Source organism: Terrapene carolina, unplaced genomic scaffold (genome assembly GCF_002925995.2).
Source record: "Terrapene carolina triunguis isolate 2854851 unplaced genomic scaffold, T_m_triunguis-2.0 Scaffold66, whole genome shotgun sequence".
NCBI lineage: Eukaryota > Metazoa > Chordata > Testudines > Emydidae > Terrapene > Terrapene triunguis.
In genome coordinates this window covers 79,589,919-79,612,000 of record NW_020664417.1, presented here as the reverse complement: position 1 = coordinate 79,612,000, position 22,082 = coordinate 79,589,919, and the positions used below count along the sequence as shown (strand labels likewise).

General features: G+C 43.4%; 1 protein-coding gene across 2 annotated transcripts in view; it reads right to left on the bottom strand.

Annotated features, from left to right (window-relative positions):
- The window catches only part of EVC (EvC ciliary complex subunit 1), an 88,992-nt gene that overhangs the window by 40,528 nt on the left and 26,382 nt on the right, over nucleotides 1-22,082 (bottom strand). For both annotated transcript variants that reach the window (XM_026648050.1, XM_026648051.1), the window contains exons 7-10: nucleotides 17,390-17,527; nucleotides 13,541-13,699; nucleotides 10,608-10,824; nucleotides 6,851-6,999 (exon numbers count right to left, since the gene is read on the bottom strand). In XM_026648050.1, the coding sequence (XP_026503835.1) occupies nucleotides 6,851-6,999; nucleotides 10,608-10,824; nucleotides 13,541-13,699; nucleotides 17,390-17,527 (663 nt within the window). The remainder of the gene's footprint in view (nucleotides 1-6,850; nucleotides 7,000-10,607; nucleotides 10,825-13,540; nucleotides 13,700-17,389; nucleotides 17,528-22,082) is intronic.

Genomic DNA, 22,082 nt, shown 5'->3' with positions numbered 1-22,082 from the left:
AAAAATTCACAGAAGCCCATGATCTATCCGTGACTTTTACTAAAAATTATGCATGACAAAATGGGGAGCTATAGGGTCCCCACACCACCAAGGGGGTGCCTGCCTCGGAGGTGCAGGGTCCCCACACCACCAGTGGCTCCAAGCTCAGGGCACCCCCGTCACCTGCAGTGGCTCTGGCTTGGAGCTCCCAGGCACCCCCACCAGCCACAGTGCTCCGTGCTCCGGGGCACCCCTGCCACCCGTGGGGCTGGGAGCTGTGGGGCACCCACGCCGCCTGGGAGCTGCAGGGCACCCACGCTGCCCTCAGCGGCAGGGAGCTCCTGGGGGCCCCACTGCCTGTGGCGGCTGGGAGTTGTGGGGCACCCCTACCATCCTCTGCGTCTGGGAGCTCAGGCCCCGCAGTTCCCAGCCATCAGGGTGGCAGGGACCCTACAGCTCCCAGGTGTCGAGGTCTTAAATCACGGAGGTCTCTGGAAGTCACGGATTCTGTGACTTCCCTGACCTCTATGACAAAGTAGTAGCCATCATCATAAGGAATTAACATGATGTAAGAGACCATTCAAGGTGACGTGGGCAGTTAACACCTCTGCAATTGTAGGACAAAGGAGGGTTAGTGAGTTATAGATTGTTGTAGTGAGCCATAAATCCAGTGTCTTTATTGAGTCTAGGATTTTATTGTCTAATGAAGTTATAAGTTTCAGCTCCCAGGCTTGTTTTTTTGAAGGTGTTGTGCAGGTTTCCTTTGAGGATGAGGACTGAGAGGTCAGATAGTGAGTGACTGTTTTGTGAACTGTTTGCCCACAGGGGATAGGATGTTAGCCTTTTATCATTTTCCTGTGTGAGTTCATTTGAGAGCGTAGTGATCGCCTGGCTTCACCCCATAGTTGTTATGGTGGCATTTAGTGCACTGGATGAGGTACCCCACCACATGTTGTGATATGCATATGTAGGACCCATGGATTTTGAAAGGTGTGTTATGGGGGTGTTGATCATTGTAGCAGTGGAGATATGTCTGCAGGCTTTGCATCTGTTATGGCAGAGTTTGGTGCTGCTTTGAGTTGATGAGTCCTAGTCTATGGCGAGCTTGCTTCTAATGATGAGCTTGTAGGGGAGGGGGTTGTTTGAAATCCAGAAGATGGGGTTTGGAAAAGAGTAGGGGTTGTAATTGTTTAATGATACCCTGTATGGGTTCTAGTGTGGGGCAGTAGGTGATAAATAGGGGTGTGTGGTTGGAGGCTTTTTATTCCCTACTGAAGCAGGTTCTCTTGGGGTATTTGGGTGGCCCGTTCCTGATGTGATCCACTTTTCAGATGGAGTGTCCTTGTTTGGTGAAGGCAGTTTTAAGTGTGTTAAGGTGTGTGTATCCCAGACTTTCTCCTTGGAGAATATTCTGTGGTATCTAAGTGCATCCAACACAATCTATTATAAAGAACTCAAAGAAGACCCCACAGCACAATTAACCCAAGAATATAAGGATATCATCAAATCCTTCCCCAAACAACTCCAAGAGAAACTCTACCACCTCATCCCTTATGATCCCACCCCAGGAACTTCAACATGCTCCCCAAGATACATAAACAAGAGAACCCAGGCAAACCCATCCTATCTGGCTACTGCACTCTTACTGAAGGAACATCAGTACTCACAGAAACCATCCTCACACCACTCACCAAGCAAAGGCCGGTTTTCCTCCAAGACAAACTGACTTCCTCCAGAAACTCCACAACATTAGCACCCTCCCTTGCCATCATAGATGCCACCTCCCTATAAACCAATGTCGTTCACAATGATGGCATCGCTATCTACCTCAAATATCTACAAGACAATAGACAACATTCAGCTATGCACCTCAAACACCTCACCAAACTCATCCATTTCATCCTCACCCATAACAATTTTACATTCAACAACAAACACTTTGTCCAAACCACAGGAACAGCCATGAGTACTAGGATGGTTCCCCAAAATGCCAACCTCTTCATGAGCTACTTTGAGGAAGAATTTCTGGACAAATGCACCACAAAACTAATTATATACCTGAGATACATCAATAGTATTTTCATCCTCTGGACAGATGACCTAAACTCCCTCATAGATTTCCACAACAACTTAATAAACCAACACTCATCCATCAAACTCTCTATAGAACGCTCCCACACCGGTATCAACTGAACACCACAATCAGTTTCAACAATGGAACTGTACAGACAACTCTATACAAGAAACCCCTGGATCTCCACACTTACCTTCACAGATCCAGCAACCACCCCAAACACACACAGAAATCTTATCTACAGTAAGGCACTCCTCATGCTTAAAAATTTGTTCCATGTTATATTTAGTTGTGACCCTCTTTCCCACACCTGAAGAAGAGATGTTTTCAAGCTTACACATAAGACTCTTTCACCAGCAGAAGTTGGTCCAATAAAAAATATCTATTACCTCGCCTACCTTATCTCTCTAATATCCTGGGATCAACATGGCTACAACATCACTGCAAACAACAATTTAAAAAAAAATGGCCATAAATCCCAAAGAGGTCTTAGTGTATATGATAAAAATGGCCTAAGACTTTTGCCTCTTAGTTACTAGCTGAAATTCAGCCCATTAGCAAGGACTGAAAGGCATTCGTACAGTACAGTATAGCTGAAAACTGCCCTACACAATGTAAACTGGTGATTTTATGTACCTATTTAAAGCAGGCAGGTGTCAACAAAAAAGTCTTTAGCAAAGAAGAAAGGATTAAATCAGCATAGTCTGAATTACTGTCTCACTCCAAAGAGATAATCACTCCAGAACTGAATTGAGAAAAATCAGTGGGTCATTGAAGAGATGTTTAGTCTACTAGCCTGTACACAAAGCTGTTCTGTGAACTGATAACTTCACTTTTTAGTATTTTCAGTCTGTTCACCTTTCGTGGGCACTATACTCAATATAAAAAGGAGCAGCACAAACCCGAGGTAGTGCTGATGATAGCAGCTCACATACTTAGTCATAGTATCATTACAGTCAAAAGACAGAAGACAGATGAATGGACAGAAGAATTCATATGAAACTGGAACATAGCTTCCTGCAAAGAGCTCAAACCTCAACTAATGTTAAACCTGTGAAGTTACTAGTTAATTTTCAAGACATGCTGTAGATAGAGCAGCATATGCACTACATGGATTTACTTGGAGGTTTAAGATTCCAGACAAGGTTTTGTTGTTTTTGTTTTTTGTTTTTTTTTTTTACAGAAGTACTGACTTCCTACATATCACAGGCCACAGGACTTCCCTGAATCAATTCTTGCTTCAAATCCAATAGCTGTGGTTGTACTAGAGCAGGGGTTGGCAACGTTTGGCACGTGGCTCACCAGGGTAAGCACCCTGGCGAGCCGGGCCAGTTTATTTACCTGCTGACGTGGCAGGTTTGGCCGATCGCGGCACCCATTGGCCGCGGTTCGCTGTCCTGGGCCAGTAGGGGCAGCGGGAAGTGGCACGGGCGAGGGATGTGCTGGCCGCGGCTTCCCGCCGCCCCCATTGGCCCAGGACGGCGAACCGCGTGCCAAACGTTGCCGACCCCTGTACTAGAGCATATCTTTTAGGAAAACATCCAATCCATATTTAAAAATTTCCACTGATGGAGAATCCACCATGTCTGTTGAGTTGTTCTGCTGGTTAATTACCCTCACTGTTAAAAATTTGCATCTTATTTCTAGTCTGAATTTGTCTAGCTTCAACTTCTAGCCAATGGAGCTTATACCTTAGTCTGCTAGATTGAAGAGCCCTCTATCAAATTTCAATCCCCATGTAGGTACTTATAGACTGTAATCAAGTCACCTCTTAACCTTCTGTTTGATAAACTAAATAGATTGTTTCATAAGTTTCTCACTGTAGGGCATGGTTTCCAATCCTTTAATCATTCCCATGGCTCTCCTCTCAACCCTTTCCAATTTTTCAACAGCCTTCTTGAAGTGTGGACATAAACTTAGAGGGAAATAAATATTCACCATCTCTGAGACAGCTTAGAAAGGTTTGAACTTGCAACCACTTGAACACAAAGCATGAAAATTTCCATAGCATGAACAATAATCCATGATTTGGTTGTTGATAAAGTCATACCCAAGGAAGGGGTTTCATTTGTTCCTCCACAGAGCATTTGGACTTTATCTTAGAGCACAGGAGAGAGTTACCTGCTCACAAGGACCCATTTTACTATGGGGGCAGAAGGGTGAGAGCATCTCATGGCTCAGTTATATTTCATGGAGGAATTTCTTAACAACTTAAAAATCAAAGTTTATATCCTGTGTTGCAACACAAAAGCTGAAAAAAATTGGCAAACAGCTATAATTCCCTCCCAGCCTGCAACAAATGTATCATTGATTGCAAATGTTACTATGCAATGTATTGGTTAGGTGTCCAAGTTATTTATAAGACTATGGTATGTAAAAATGAAGGCATTTTCTTTGCATAACTGAATTGTCTTGCCTTTGCAGAAGAAAGTCTTGATACAAAATTTCTTAATTTCAGTTAATATGCTCTCGGTGTCTACCAAGAGGTCCATTAAACAGGAGTATACAAACAAACATTAAAGTGTCCAGTGGATAGCAAACTGCATAATAAAATTAACTGTTTATATTTGAACAAGACAAAGAGCCTAAGAGATATAAAATGCCACTTCAGAGTACACATTTGTTTTAAATGGCTGGAAGCCTGCTCTTACACTGATTTTTTCCCCTATGCATTATGGAGAGTGTTCTTTAACCAAACTTCATCAAGAAAGCATTGCAGACCAAGTATAGTAATTGCATTATCTAACTTACACAATGTAATTACAAAGCTTGGACTGCAATAAGAAGTTGTAGCATTGAGATCAGCAAAATCTGTCAGCTTGTTGTAATGGGGAAAAAAGTTTTCTCAAACCATCTAGCTGAGTTTTTACATTTTAAACTGTTTATTAAAATTCATGGAACAATCTAATATTGTGAGGAGGTACTTTAGTAAGCAGACATGCTGCCCCGAAATCATTTCTTTCCCTGATAGTTGAGGATGAATTTTAAAATAATGTAAGTCTATAGTTCTCGGCAATTTCCTTCACTCCTCTTGATCAACCATAGTTCTCTGTCCCCAGCACCTGAAGAAGGGCTCCTTTGCATGTGTCCCCCTACCTGGCAGCTGTTCCTCACAGCAGCACTGGTGGGGTAAGCAGGTCATCCTACAGCCTCTGCTGTCAGTGGTAGCAGCAGACTGGTTATTGGGATGGGTGACCATAGGGATTGGGTCTTTTCTAGTGGTGAACTGACTGGTTACTTGGAGAATAGATTCTTGAGAATGGCAGCTCTTCCCTGATCTTTCCTAGATGGTCAGAGGGGGGCCAAGAGGAGGAGTGTGTTTTCCTATTGTGGTGGTGGTGGGAAGGTTGGGGGAGTCAGGCTCGGGTCCCTCTCCCAGTGCCAGCTCTTTAACTCTATGCTGGAGCTGGGCAGGCAAGCACCAGCAAGCTGCAGGATTTCCACTCAATATGGTAGTAGCCTAGGGCATGTCTACAGTACAAACATAAGTTGACCTATGTTAGGTCAACTTACAGCCATCACAGTAATTACTGCAGTGGTTCATGTCTACTCTACCGTCCTTCTGTTGGTGGTGCGTGTCCTCATCAGGAGCATTTCTGCCAACTTTAGAGGGGCAGTGTGGGGAGCCCAGGCTCTCAGCTCCGAGTGCAGCTCCCCACCAGAAGCCCGACTGCCCCCCCCCCCGCTCCCATGGGTTTTTGGCTCCCTGCTGGGAGCCTGGCTGCCCCCCCCACAGCTATTAGCTCCCCGCTCCTCACCGGGAGCCCGGCAGTTGAACGGAAGCTCCCAGCTCCCCACTGGCTGAACCTGGCAGTCACACGGAGCCTCCCTGATCCCCATGGGGAGCCTTAGCAGCAGCCTGTCTGGGCGCAGGGAGCCAGGAGACTCTAGTTGGAGTCCTCCACCCGTCCTGGGGTGACAACCCAACTTTCTTGTCAATTTTATGGCTCCAGCACGTAAGTAACCTGCGGTGTCTACCCTGACACTGCTTCGTCTTAACTACGCCGCTATAACTCCACCTCCACGAGAGGCATAGGGCTTATTATGTCGGTATGATAGGGCACTTACATCGGCGGGAGCTAGGCTGCAGTGTGGACACTGGCATAATTAGATCAACGTAGCTGCCTTACATCGACCTAACTCTGTAGTGTAGACCAACCCTTAGCCCTGCATCCTCTCCTTCTCTTTGTGTGCTGCTGACAGTGCGGAAACTTCAGGGCGCCTTTTGCCTGGACTTCCTTTTGGCACTGGTTGCGGACACAGTATGAGAGTTCCCATTGCAGCAGTTGCTATAGGAATGGAGGGTGCAAAGATAGCACTATTATTCCTTATTATTAGTATTACATTAGCACTTAGAGGCCCCAGACATGCTCTGCCAGGCCAGGCATTGTACATACCCAAAATAAGAGAGTTTCCCAGCCCTGAAGAACTCAAAATCCCAAAAGACAACACACTGGAAGTATTATTATTCCCATGTTACATGAGGCGGATCTGAGGGACAGAGATTAAGTGATGTACCCCGGGAGTCTATAGAAGAGCTAGGAGTATGGCAGCTGCCCAAGCAAGAGGTGGCGAAGTCCCTATCTCAGAGCAGGCTTTAAAATGTTAACAAGCAGAGCCGACTCTAGTATTTTGGGGCATAGGCCTGCCCCCCATCCCCAACTCTGCCCTAGGCTACTGTAGACACATCAAATGACAACACAAGCTGACAGTTCTGGTGGACTGAGAGAGCTTCATAGAACGTTACAATGGCCCTAAAACAAACCAAATAGTGAATATAAATCTTTACACAGTCACCTTCAGAAACTCATCCAGTTCCCCTATTTTCTGAGCTTTACTGAGCAGATCCCCTTGTTCATCCTTCTGAGCTTGTTTGAGCTCTCTTATCTTCCTTGTACGACATGCCAGGAGTTTCATGATTAGGTCTTTACCTTGTTGGACACATTCTGGAATATAAAATGTAAATGATTAGGTGTTACAACGCTATAATTTTGGGAAAATAAGTGTGTGAACTTTCATTTCTGGTTTAAAAATGGATACATTAAAAAAAAAAGCCTGGGTTCAAGTTTGATTTTTATTTCTGAAATAAATATATTCTATTGTAGGGGCAGCAACACTGTCTAGTGTATAGGGCACCAGACTGGCTGCTAGGACTTCAGGGTTCTATTCCTGGCTGTGCCTCTGACTTGCTGCATGATCTTGGACAAGTCACTTACGCCAAAGCTTTCAGGATCCACTGATATTTTTTTTTATTTTTATTTTTTGGTGTGTGGGGGTTGCCAGCTTGAGACATTTGAGGCCTAACTTTCAGACACTCCACGGCTCCAGATGAGTTTTCCCTGCAGATCCAGACATCTGCTATCCAAACCTCCCTCACATCTGTCTTTCATCTGATATTCACCTAAGCCCCTCAAAAAATATTAACCTTTTTTTCCTATAAATACCTCAATAATTCACTACTCCCCCAAGTAAACCGTGCAGCTAAAAAAGAATACAGAAAATGAATGTTACATTGTGCCAGCGATTCTGCCACCATATCAAGGTGTTTTAGCTATGAGAAGTTCCTTGTTGGGGGGAGATAAAGCAGTGCATTATATAAACTTTGCACATTACTCATGCCCAGTGCTAATTTATTATAAACATCAGCCTGCTGACGAACATAAATTCCCTGACAAATCATTTGAAAATGCACTGAAAGTCTTTAATAAAAATCTAGATAGTGCAGTGTTTTTTCCCATTCCCTCCACCCCCAAAGTCTACACTAACCTTGGAGGTTTAAAAAAAACATTTTGAAAAACAGCTCTGGTCTACACTACAAACTTATGTTGGCCTAACTACGTCGCTCAGGGGTGTGGAAAATCCACAGCTCTGAGCGACGCAGTTCTATCAACTGAACTCCCAGTGTAGACTGTGCTATGTCAATGGGAGGGTTTGTATGCAAGACGTTTGAGATAATCTTTTAATACAGGAGATTGCTTAATATGCGTGTACAGATTTTACTCTTATGGACAAAAGTACCTATTTCACATAAAACTAACGCCTTATCAGCTGCATCTCTGTCTTGCAACAATGCAAATACGACTGAGAGAAAAACAAAAGGAATGAACTCAAACAAAATTTAAGGGCTTACTTTTAGAAACACACAACAGCCCCGAGGTAGGCATATATGTCCTCCTTTTAAAGAACTAGCAAGGCGCATCCATTAAACCCTTTGCTTAAACTGTTATTCATATGAATACTTACCATTTTTTTAGAAAGGACAAAACCTGCGGAATGGGGATTGATGGCCTTTAGATATGGCAAAACTCACAATTCAAAACTAGCTGAGAATACGAGCAACTCTCCAGTGAGAGTATTTACATTTAGGCTCTTCAGCTCCTGGAGCTTTGACATGGACAGCATATCAATAGGGCAGTTAAAGAGTCAATTATCCTAAGAAAGCCAGCTTTGCATTTCTAGCAGACAAAGGGTTTTACCCCAGACTGATCACTTTAGAATCAAAGTTATTTAACAAAGACAGCAAATATTTACTTTCAAATATAAATATATAAAACCAGCTTCCCTCCTTGCCCCACTTGGTGCTTGACCCAATGAGTTGAATGGAAAGATTCCCCATGAATCGAGATGTTATGAAGGGGACTAGAGACATAAATATTCTTGTGGCAAACCACGGAATTAAATCAATACAGAATAATTTAGTGATATGTTAAACCTTTGCTCCTAACTGAGTAGATACTCTTTATTTAAAGTGGTAAATATTCAGAGCAATGCACAGGTTCACAACTCCCATTAATGACGGTGGAACTCTGATTCCTAAATTCAACTTGCATCACTCCAAGATACGTTAAAACTCGGTAGGCTTCAAAGTCAGTTTAAAAAAAATCAAATACAAAACTGTAATAAATTCCTCACATGTGATGAGTAGAGCGATAATGATGGATGTGTCTGCCAAAGTATTTTGATTTAAGTCAAAGTAGAACAGTTGTTAATCAGAACAGGACAAATCCCCTACCCGCCTTCCATATCCCAACCATGGGGCAGGGAGGCACGGGAAACAATGGAGAGCCTGCAAAGTAAACTACAGAGCTCTTCTCCATGACTCCCCTCACTCTCTCCTGAGTAGGGTGGGAAGATATCTATAGCTCTGTGGCCAAGAGTCAGCATTCATCCATATTAAGTGGGAACTATTACGTGGGCATCTATTCATATGGGCTTAGCAGTAGGGGGACAAGATTGGTTCAATCTTGTAGATAGTGAAAACCCAGCAAGGGATGTGAAAATGCAGAGCGGGGCCAAAGGAACTGTGAGCTGCAGGATCAGAAGTTTTCATCTTGTAAATAGATGCAGGACCTTGATACGTGGGAGCTGGTGAGAACCATGGCTGCATGAAGAGAGTCTAAGGACCCAGTTTTCAAATTACTAGTAATTTTAGTTGCCTGAAGTATTGGGTGTCCAACTTAAGACAACTTAAAGAGTCCTGTCTTTCAGGGGGAGGTTGCTCAGTACTTTCTTAAAGCCAGGCCTCCTTAAGGAGTATCAATTTACACACTCCAAAATTGAGGCTCCAAAAATTATTATTCAATTTTGAAAATATTGGCCTACCATGCCTATTTCCCTGCATGTGTATGGCACTGAATATATCAAAACAAGGCTCTTTCATCCTGCCCTCGAAAAGCATACTGGGGAACCTGATATACCAGGAGTTGTTAGTTTGTTGGGAGATCCCAGCTTCTGCAATGGGTGAGGGACTTCAGGTTAGTGAGCCATTCTGCTCCAGATTTTCTAGCTACAAAATACCTGTTTAAACAAAATTTCATGGTGGGGGAAGGGAGGAGAGAGAGCTAAAATGCCCCCACCCCCAAAGTGAGTTTATTTCTTTTGGGGTTTTTTTATCCCTCAAAATCTAAATTTGAACACTCATTTTAACCTCAGGAAGACAGAGAGATGAACTGAATTGCGTTTATCACCCCCAAATGGCCTTTTATAAAGGGCTGATGCCACAACTGTGTTTTTGTTTTAAACTTTCCTGGTTCATCTGCTGGTAGGAGAACATAACACAATGCTTTGCACTTACGCAACCGCCACTGGCCTTAAACTCTATGACGCTACGAACACCTTTTATCCAATGATTTCCAAGCCCTTACCAAACATTAATTAGAAAACCCTCCCAATACCCCTGTGAGGTAGATGTGACTTATATTCATTTTACACATGGGCACAATGAGGCACAGAGAGATTACACAGACCACACAGCAAGTCGATGGCAAAGCCAGGAACAAGGCCTAGGTGGCTTTACTCCCTGTTCCAGAGCATATACCCTCCCTAGGAACAGTAGTCCAGATCCTCAAAGGTATTTAGGCTCCTCACTTCCATTCCTTTGAGCATCTGGGCCAGCATTCCTAGTTTATCCACTAATATGCTTCGAAAGAGTGAGATTTCATGCACTGTTATTACTCTTCATGGGAAAGTGAGACAAGTTAATATCAAAATAAAGCTCACAAGTCAATGAATTTTAAAGATGAAGGTCGGAAATGTCTGTTTAAAAAGTACTTACCATTATTGTAATGTGCTACTTGCTCCCAGAAGACCTTGTGCAGGCCTGTTAAAAGCTCTTCCTTCTGCGAAAGAGAGAGGTTGCTCTTTATAGTTAACTGGTCCAATATGCCAGCTACAGCATCTAGTCTACATTTACTTTCTTCTTGTATCCTTGTCTTCAAAAAATCAACCATTTTCACCATTAGCTCCCAATTAAATATTCTTTCCTGAATGTCCTGAAAACAAAACAAAAATAATATGTAAAAAATTAAGTGCAGGCAGAGTGCTGAATCTCTGCAACACACTGAGCCCTTCATTAACCCATTCAATACTGAATGATGCAAGAGACAAAAACAGTGACGCTAGACAAACTGTTTCCTCCAGCGACCCATTCATTTGATTGTGTGTGCTCACTTGCACCATGGAACGGGTTAAGCAAAGCTGTCTACATTTTCCATCCAGTGCTTCCTGGCTCTTTAAGAAATGAAAATAAATCTAAAATGAATGAAGCAACATGAATAATAAGTTAGCACTGCACATTTCAATGTTCAGCACAGGCTAATGCTGAGGGGGAAAAGTTTCACTAGATGGAGCAAAAGGATAAGATCTAAGGATTTTTTTTTTCTAAAATACTGCCCAGCTGGTCAGTTTTCATTTAAGAATGAGCACGGTTATAGGACTACAATACCATTGTAGAGTGAGTCCTAATACACTGAGATTACTGACGGTATATAAAACAGAGTAGCTCAGTAAATGATTGAAAAATAAAAGTCATTACAGACCACTTCCATTACTCTATGGCACAGGAAACCAAGGTTCATAGCCCATCTAAAAAATCTTGCTCCTCGGGTTAGTGGTGCTTATATAATGGCTTGAGATGGGGAGAGGTACGTGATGCTGGTAAACCAAGTGCCAGCTCTAGCCAAGGCTGTAGGCATTAGCTAAGAACTGACAAACTCATAGCTGGAAACCAAACCAGCTCACTTATACGTTAGTTTTGTTCAAAATAGGTATTCGTCTTAAAAGAATGTAGTTAGTGTTTAGACTCTGTGAAATGCTCGTAAATTGCTGCATGCATTAATCTCACTTGTAATGGCTATATTCCATGCTATAAGGAAATATGTAAGTTATGCTTTATAACTTTAAAAGTGTTTGCTCTGAACTTGTGAACCCAGGTATGGGAATCGTCCACCCCCATTAAGGAGGCCTATCAAGATTAAATGGGCCATTGAGAACATCACAGTACAAAGGATTGTGACTGGCCCTATCACACCTTGGAAATGCTATGTGCAAGGGAATTCATATCATGGACAGTAAGGCCAAATGTAAAAGATAAAACAGGATCACAAGAAAATTTGTCATCTCTTTGCTTGTTTGAACTCTCACACGGCCAGAGACATTAAACAAAGGCAGAGATTCCCCAAGGGTTATCCCTGGGTCTGCTGTGGGGATATCTTGAATTGACAGATTATCACTTTACTGTCATCTTTAGGAATCATGGATGGTTCCTTTGTGTATGTTTGCTTGCTTTAACCATTTATTTTTGCCTAGTTAATAAGCCTTTAAATAGTTTATTACAGGACTGGCTACAAGCGTTGTCTTTGGTGTAAGATCTGAGATACAAATTGATCTAGGGTAAGTGACTGGTCTCTTGGGACTGGAAGCAACCTGAATATTGTGTGATTTTTGGTGTAAGTGACCATTTACTGTATCACTAAGTCCAGCTTGCCTGGGTGGTAAGATAGACTGGAAAGTCTATGGGGACTGTCTGCGACTCTATGGTAAGACTGTTACAGTGATCCAGAAGTTCACATCTGTGACAGAGTTGGTGAAGTCTAATTATAGAAAACACCACTAGTTTGGGATGTCTGCCCTGTTTTTGACAGTCTGCCCTGAGACAGGCACTCATGGTCGTGAGCCACTCCAGACAGCATGATAGGGTGACCCTTAGCAACTACTGCAACTAAAGGAGAAGATGGTCCTTCTCCAAAGAGCTAGAAGGTCCATGAAGGCAACATTAGGTAGAAAAACTTATTAAATGTTGGACCCAAACATAAGAAATAATCCATTTAGACTGAACATTCATATTGAACCAGGCACAACTGAGGAAAGTCCATGTATGGAAGCTTAGTGGACCATGGTGCAGAGAGACCACCTATAAAGATTATTTGCCAGTGTGGGTCATTAATTTTATTTGACTCCCACGTTGCACGATCATAAATCATTAGCTACTAACCACTAAATATTTTATGGGTGAAAAAATGCATCTAGAGGCCATAGTGGGCCAGATTCTGATCTCATTTATACTTCTTTAAATCCAGAATAATTCCAATTACTTCAGTGGAGTTACTCCATAATAATAGCCTGTATAACTGAGAAGGATCTGGTCCAATGACAGGTTAATTATGCGTAACAGTATGCGCTTTATGTTGCATTAAAATGAATACACTTGTAAATGTTATTGCTTCCTCTCTCAAGGCCAGGTTAGTAGGAGGTGCTGAGGGTCTTCAATTCCAAAGGAAGTCAGGAGTGCACTCGGAACCCTTCTTAATTTGAAGTATGGCCATCCAGGCATGGTAGAATACATACAAAAAAGATGTCTCAATACGCAGGTTAATGTTTCCCTTCCCCATCTTTAGATGTAGTGCTCTTGCTGCTTGCTCATTGCTCTCATTAAAATCTTGCAGAGCATTTTTATTCCACCATGACTGGATAGTCGTGTTTTCAGAACCAGAATCAAAGCAATGAGAGGTCACTCACGTAAGCGTTTTTACAAACTACTGAGAAAGCTAGTCTCCTTATAACAGGTTAAAGTAAACAGGCCACAGCTGGTAAGTTGTCTACCTAATTCATAAACTCTGATTGACATAAACATTACACATTCTCATTATGCTCTGAGTTAGGATTGACTGTTTGAGTCTCTCTTCAGCTTTCTGTCCTCTTGTACTTTACCATTGCTTGCAAATCCTGAGACTGGCTTAATAACCCTTCTACTGCAATCATTCTCTCAGTCAGATTCATCATTATCTTTCCTCTTTTGGCACTTGAGCAATTTGATTGGTTCAGGAGAAACTGCTCGGCTTTGTCTGCCTGCTTCCAGAAAGCTTCCATCTGCAGAGTAGGAATTAAAACACATCAATTATTTCCCCCTTTACCTAAAAAAACCCCCATAATATTTAAAAACCTGAGAAATTAATTACCCTGCAACACAGAGATGTGTTCTATTATGGGAGGCAAATCATTGTAATTCAAGATGAAGCCATTAAAAAGTCATCATTTGGCAAAACCATTTTCACAAAAATCTCATATTTTGAAACATGGCGAAGCACCTTGGGTAATGTCAGATACCAGTGTATGGTACCTGTTGGCTAATTCTGACTCTTCATGGAGGTTAGTGTATACAATTTTATTTAAGATTGCTATTTAAAAGAACTCCTCACACACAACACGCTAAAAATAGGCTAATTCAGTGGTCCCCAAACTTTTCAGAGTCACGTACCCCCTGTCCCCGGAGTCAGGGCCGGGAGCGGGGATGCGGCTCCCGGGCAGGGGGGACATGGACAGGGGTAAGGGGGCTGAGGCTGGGGCTGCAGCTGGGGTCAGGTCTGGGGCCAGGAGTGGAGCTGTGGCTGGAGGGGTCTGGGTGATGCCCCCTCCCTGTCTCCCATGGGAGCTGGCCCAGGCCCCGCCGCACCCCCACAAGTGTTCCTCTGCACCCCCCCAGGGGGGTTGCGCCCCACAATTTGGGGACCTCTGGGCTAATTACTTCAATTGGGGATAGAAGAAAGGCTAATAACCAGTCATCTCTTTCTAACAAGTTACTTTATTATCAATGTTGTAGCGTGGGAGTGCATGTGTAGCAAGATTTTAGTTTAAAACTCAGAAGTTTTTCACCAGCTGAGGTTTTTTGCAGCTATTGAGTTTGTAAACATTATATTAACTTCTCAGAAATTGTAACCATATTATGTGGTTTAGAAAAGTGTATGCCCCACCTACAGATCACCAGCTTTAGGCTCTAATCCTGTAGATACTTGTGCACAAGCTTAATTCTATACACGTGAGTCATTCTATTGACTTTGGTGAGATTACTTACATGTATAAAGCTAAACACATGTACATCTGTAGAATCAGGGCCTTATATTGTAAGCTTTCCAGGACAGGGGCTTGGGTCTGTGCAGTGTCCAGCCATCTAATGGTTATATATTGCTGCAACACAAGGGTGCCCCAGTCCTGACTGAGGCCTCTAGGTGTTATCATCATAAATCTTTATTAGTAATAGTAATAATAATAATTAAGGGGGAGATTGTGAATAGCGGCTGGCACTTGACTTTCAACGGGATTTGTGCTACTAAATGTCCCCCAAAACAGCCAAGAATTGTACTTTGAAATTCCAGGTGCTTTTTTTGGAGGTGCCAATCTGCTGTGTATGGTGAGGAAAGGAAAAACCTTATAGCACTGAGGGAAGAGAGGTGCTCTTCAAGGGCCTGTGGCTGAAGTCAAGGAGAATCTTTCCATAATATAGTAACTGTGATGTGATGTGTAACTCCACTCAACTACCTCAACTACCTGAAGGGGGGGTTCCAAAGAGGATGGAGCTAGGCTGTTCTCAGTGGTGGCAGATGACAGAACAAGAAGCAACTGTCTCAGGTTGCAGTGCGGGAGGTCTAGGTTGGATATTAGGAAACACTATTTCACTAGGAGGGTGGTGAAGCACTGGAATGGGTTACCCTAGGGAGGTGGTGGAATCTCTATCCTTAGAGGTTTTTAAGGCCCAGCTTGACAAAGCCCTGGCTGGGATGATTTAGTTGGGGATTGGTCCTGCTTTGAGCAGGGGATTGGACTAGATGACCTCCTGAGGTCTCTTCCAACCCAAATATTCTATGATTCTATGGGTATGTCTTCACTACCTGCCGGATCGGAGGGTAGCGATCGATTTATCGCGTCTAATCTAGACGAGATAAATCAACCCCAGAGTACTCTCCCATCGACTCCTGTACTCCAGCGCTGCGAGAGGCGCAAGCAGAGTTGACAGGGGAGTGGCAGCAGTCGACTCACCACAGTGAAAACACCATGGTAAGTTGATCTAAGTACATCGACTTCAGTATGTTATTCATGTAACTGAAGTTGCGTAACTTAGATCAATCCCCCCCCCCGCCCCACCACCACCAGTGTAGACCAGGGCTACGATTCCACACATGGAGGCAGATCCTCATCTGATGTAAATTATCATACCTCCATTAAATGACAATTTACATCAGCTAATGATCTGTCCCATGAAGCTCAGTAAGGCTAGATGACACTAATAATATCCGTTTCACACATGATTAACTCTGTAGAATATTGAACAATACGTTCTTTAAAGGATTGCCTTCACAGTCTCACAAGAAATGTCACATGCTTCTATCTCTGTCAGCCGGACATGTGTTATCAAGTGAAAGGAACAGAGATTAAATAGAAAACCATAGAAGTTCACGCTGGCATATTTCACAACTACCAAACATGTCAGAATGACTGTCAGTTTCTCTGTCAGAGAGGCCCAGGGCTAGGATATATGGGCTGTTCTAGTCAGGACTGAAGTGCACTGGCAGATCAGTGTGGGGAAGCTTATACATAGCCTGCCAGTATGACTGATCTCTCATACTCATGAACACTAAATTAACTCAAATGTTGAAAAAAATGGAGAGAAAAAGACAGTCTGAGCGATTCTTCTCTTATTTTCCAGCAGACTAGATAAATAAGATATTTTTCCACCTCCAGGTTTTCTGGCTCAGGAATTAGTTTTGACACGCTAGTGCTATTGAACTGAAAAATTATCATTTCATGAGGATCAAATGTCAACAGTAAAATTACATTTTTGCATTTAAAAGCACTTTAAATGTGTTACACTGTGCAAAGCAGCGTAGCCAGAAGAGTTACTGAGGTGTTAGTAACACTTTAACTATGCCAACTGAAAAAGTTTATCTATGGAGTGTGCATACTTTACATGGTACAAGTGAGCATCAGATGTAAGGAAAAATATTACAGGCCAAATTCTACCTTCATTGCACAAGTACAATCCCACTGAGCTCAGATGGGTATAAAAGAGCTTAGAGTCTATGCCTATATGGTTTATTTCAACAGTGGATTTTTGAAAAACAGAAAATGCACTAAGAATGAAAACTAGAATAATCACTTAATTCTGACTACCAGCCTGCTTATTTCACTCTAATGTCACTTCAGTTCCAACATGATTTTAGCAGCCTTTGTCTTGAGAACGACTACAGCTAGCACTTCATACCAGTGCTGAAGATATAGCTAATCTGAGATTTTGGTATATAAAGCATTAATCTATTACATTATGATATACAGTTCTAAGTCAACCTTTACTGAAATATCTTTTACATAAAAGTGTACCAGTAATCTTTCAAGATATGTAACTAATTCTCTTAGTGGCTCAAAAGATATATCAGGTCCTAAAATCATATTTAAATTAAGGTTGGGGGAAAAAGTAAGATAAGGTCTAACAGCTCATATTATACAAGGGGTTGAAATATTTTACTAGTCCAACAAAGTAATAAGCATTTGACATCTCTATGTATTGTGCAAGAACCGGTGAACCAGAATCAGAAAAGAAAGATGCTAGTTGCTGGCCAGAGTTAGAAACACTTTGCTAGACGAATGTACACATGCTTTCAGGATCAGTGGACTTCTAAAACACTGATCCTGGACTAGTGATAACAAAGAAAAAAAATATTGATTCCCCTATCAACAGAACAATGTTAATTTAGAAATATAGAGATGAATAAAAAATGATATAGGTACATTATCTATGATATGTTCAGAATATTCTCTCTCTTTCCTTTCTAAGTCTTCTAAGGTCTGGTAGTCTGAATTACGAGCGCCCGACATTTCAGTACTCAGTAGTCTGGAGGTAAGTTGTTTCTGTAACTCTTCCAAATCCTGGAAAAATAAGAAACCTGTTACACAGGAAAATAGCTTGTTCTGACTTGGCAAAAAGTATTACTTGGAAAATAATAATATACACCCGGCTTCTATTGAAAAAATGCTAATTTATTAGAGAGTTTGCGTCTTGCCCATGATTCTTCATGAAAGTAAATTCAGCAAACATGTTCAGGAAGTTTTATTTCTAGGTACTGCCGTTCCTGCAGTAAGTAGAGAAAACATCAGACATTAGGCATGAGTCAGCCCTGATTTACACTTATTTTACACAGTGTAACTCCACTTAACTCAATTTAAACCAGTGTGAGATCAGAATCAGTCCTGGTGTTCATTTCCACTGACTTTGGATACCATTAAGCATTGATCCAAGTATTCATATTTTTAACCCTTCTAGTGCACCCACAAGTTTTTTCAAGAAGATTGCAATTTTGGCTCTCCATCTTTAATTGGCTTCTAAAAATGCCCATGCAGTGCTTGGGGATGATAGGGTATGAGTACCTGATCCATGTGTGCAAATGCAGGTGGTTAGCAGTGTGTGTGTGTGGGCGCGCACACACACACACACACACACACACATATATATGTATGGTAAGGTGCATTTTTAGATGCCACTTCAAAATGTTGACTTTTAATGTTTACATAAGTGATCCCACTCCTGCCGTCCATCTCCATCCTCTGACAAACAGAGGCTAGGGACACTATTCTTTACCCATCCTGGCTAATAGCCATTAATGGACTTAACCTCCATGAATTTATCCATCTCTTTTAAACGCTGTTATAGTCCTAGCCTTCACAACCTCCTCAGGCAAGGAGTTCCACAAGTTGACTGTGCGCTGTGTGAAGAACTTCCTTTTATTTGTTTTACACCTGCTGCCCATTAATTTCATTTGGTGGCCCCTAGTTCTTATATTATGGGAACAAGTAAATAACTTTTCCTTATTCACTTTCTTCACATCACTCATGATTTTATATCTCTATCCTATCCCCCCTTAGGCTCCTCTTTTTCAAGCTGAAAAGTCCTAGCCTCTTTAATCTCTCCTCATATGGGACCTGTTCCAACCCCCTAATCATTTTAGTTGCCCTTCTCTGAACCTTTTCTAATGCCAGTATATCTTTTTGAGGTGAGGAGACCACATCAGTACGCAGTATTCAAGATGTGGGCATACCATGGATTTATATAAGGACAATAAGATATTCTCCGTCTTATTCTCTGTCCCTTTTTTAATGATTCCTAACATCCTGTTTGCTTTTTTGACTGCTGCTGCACACTGCGTGGACGTCTTCAGAGAACTATCCACGATGACTCCAAGATCTTTTTCCTGATTCGTTGTAGCTAAATTAGCCCCCATTATATTGTATGTATAGTTGGGGTTATTTTTTCCAATGTGCATTACTTTACATTTATCCACATTAAATTTCATTTTCCATTTTGTTGCCCAATCACTTAGTTTTGTGAGATCTTTTTGAAGTTCTTCACAGTCTGCTTTGGTCTTAACTATCTTGAGCAGTTTAGTATCATCTGAAAACTTTGCCACCTCACTTTTTACCCCTTTCTCCAGATCATTTATGAATAAGTTGAATAGGATTGGTTCTAGGACTGACCCTTGGGGAACACCACTAGTTACCCCTCTCTATTCTGAAAATTTACCATTTATTCCTACCCTTTGTTCCCTGTCTTTTAACCAGTTCTCAATCCATGAAAGGATCTTCCCTCTTATCCATGACAGCTTAATTTACGAAAGAGCCTTTGGTGAGGGACCTTTGTCAAAGGCTTTCTGGAAATCTAAGGCCTGGTCTACACTAGGCTTTTATGTCGACTTTAGCGCCGTTATATCGAATTAACCCTGCACCCGTCCACACCAGGAAGCCATTTAGTTCGACATAAAGCTCTCTTTAAATCGATTTCTGTAATCCTCCCCAACGAGAGGAGTAGCGCTAAATTCGACATGGCCATATCGAATTAGGCTAGGTGTGGATGGAAATCGACGCTAATAGCTCCGGGAGCTATCCCACAGTGCACCACTCTGTTGACGCTCTGGACAGCAGTCAGAGCTCGGATGCTCTGACCAGCCACACCCCCGGGAAAATTTGAATTCATTTTCATTTTCCTGTCTGGGCAGTTTGAATCTCAGTTCCTCTTTGGACATCGAGGGGAGCTCAGCAGCAGTGGCAACTATGCAGAGCTCTCCAGCAGAGATGGCCGTGCAATCTAATAGAAAGAGGGCCCCAGCATGGACTGATCGGGAAGTCTTGGATCTCATCGCAGTGTGGGGCGATGAGTCCGTGCTTTCAGAGCTGCGCTCCAAAAGAAGGAATGCTAAGATCTACGAGAAGATCTCCAAAGCCATGGCAGAGAGAGGCTACAGCCGGGATGCAACGCAGTGCCGCGTGAAAATCAAGGAGCTGAGACAAGGCTACCAAAAAACCAAAGAGGCTAACGGACGCTCCGGATCCCAGCCCCACACATCCCGTTTCTACGAGGCACTGCATTCCATCCTGGGAGCGGCCGCCACCACTACCCCACCCCTGACCGTGGACTCCGAGGATGGGATCATGTCCGCGGCCGGTTCCTCGTCGGACATGACAGCGGACGGGGAAGATGAAGAAGGAGATGAGGAGGACGAGGCAGTCGACAGCGCTGGCACCGCTGATTTCCCCGACAGCCAGGAGCTCTTCATCACCCTTACCGAGATCCCGTACCAACCGTCCCCATCCCTTACCCCGGACACAGAATCAGGGGAAGGATCAAGCAGTAAGTGCTGTAAACATGTAAACATTTATTTAAAACAGAACGGTAATATTTATACTATTAACAATGTACATTTATAAAAGTTCTGTAAACTAGTAAAAAAATAATCAGGTACAAAACAGGAATATTTACAAAGGTAACAAATGGGTTTTCATGATTTCTCTGTCTTAGGCTCTTCTCAATTTAGTCCCAAGTGTTTTAAAAAATTTTCACAATGTCCGTTACTACATGATTCCCAGGCCCAAGACGCTCCACTCCAAAGTCCCAGTGCACCTACGCGAAAATCCGGTCAATGTGGCCGGGGATCGACGAGAAATCCTCGTAGGAGAACTCCTCGTAGGTCTCGTGGAGGTAGAGCTCAAGCCTGTTGATCAGGTTCCGGGGTAGGGCGATCTTAGTGGGCCCTCCGTGGTAGCAGACATGTCCCCTCCACGCCACAATCAAGTACTCCGGGATCATCGCACGACATAGCATGGCGGCATACGGCCCGGTTTCTGCATGCTTTCCCGCAGCATGCGTTCTCTCTGGGTGTCCGGGATCCTCAGGAGGGTGATGTCGCTCATGACGCCCTGCTTTGAATTAGGGAGGGGAATGTTAGTATTGGGACTGCTTGACAGCCACGCGGTGGAGGGAGAGGGGCAGCATACAGGGATCTTTCCCTGGGACAGCCGCGAGGGGGTGGGACAGGGGCAGAGTTCATGCTGTCCTGATTGCTGGCAGCAGAGACTGGCATTGCTTTCAATGTGAAAGGAGGCCAGTGCTACTGCTGGAGTTTTAAGCAGCCACAAGTCTGCGGCTTACCATTATTGCCCGCTCCAGAAGTTCAGGTCTCCAGCCACAGTTCTCTGAACACTCCAAGACCTCCGCAAGTCCACAGGCACTGAAGGCGACGGCCGAAAATTCGACCTTGTCCTGAGTGCGCATGTGAGAGGTTCAGTGCATGGTCTTGTTCACAGAGAAAGACTAGGTTCTTTGTATACAATTTCATTTATCTGTCTCAGGAATTCACTCCCTTTTTACAATTCACACAGACACATCTGCGACTGTCTCCCAACCCAGCCTGTCAGCACACTCCCAGAGGCTAGCGCAGATTAGGCGGAGGAAGAAGAAGACGCGTGAAGACATGTTCTCAGAACTAATGGGATGCTCCCGAGCCCAGGCAGCCCAGCAGACACAGTGGAGGGAGAACTTGTCACAAATGCACCGAGCAGTCATGGAACGGGAGGAGAGGTGGCGTCAGGAGGACCAACAGGCTACTGAAAAGCTGCTTGGACTAATGAGGGAGCAAACGGACACGCTCCGGCGCCTTGTGGATGTTCTGCAAGACCGGAGGCAGGAGGACAGAGCCCCGCTGCAGTCTATCTGTAACCGCCCTCACCCGCCACCAAGTCCCACACCCCCCTCACCCAAAGTCCAAAGAAGGAGGGGCGGCAAGGGCCGTTAAAACTTTCAGTCAACCCCTGCAGACTGCTCTAGCACTAGAAGGCTGACATTCCCCAAAATTTCATAAGCCCTTTCCTACCCACCTCACACAAGCCCCCGTCCAAGTTTCACACCCCACGTTTCATGTCTGGTTCGCAATAAAATGTTTGTTTCTCTCCATTACTGTTTCAGTCAGGTTCTTTTGAGGGAGAGTCTGTCTGGAGGGGGGGAAGGGGCTTGGTAATTGGACAGGACAGTGACCTTTAGCAGGGTACAGAGGCGGTGTCAGGTCCAGCATCAGGACACATACACAGTGCAGTCACTGGTTACCCTGGTCAGTCTGGGAGGTGTTTTTCATGTTCTGGGGGGGGGGGGGGGGGTGGG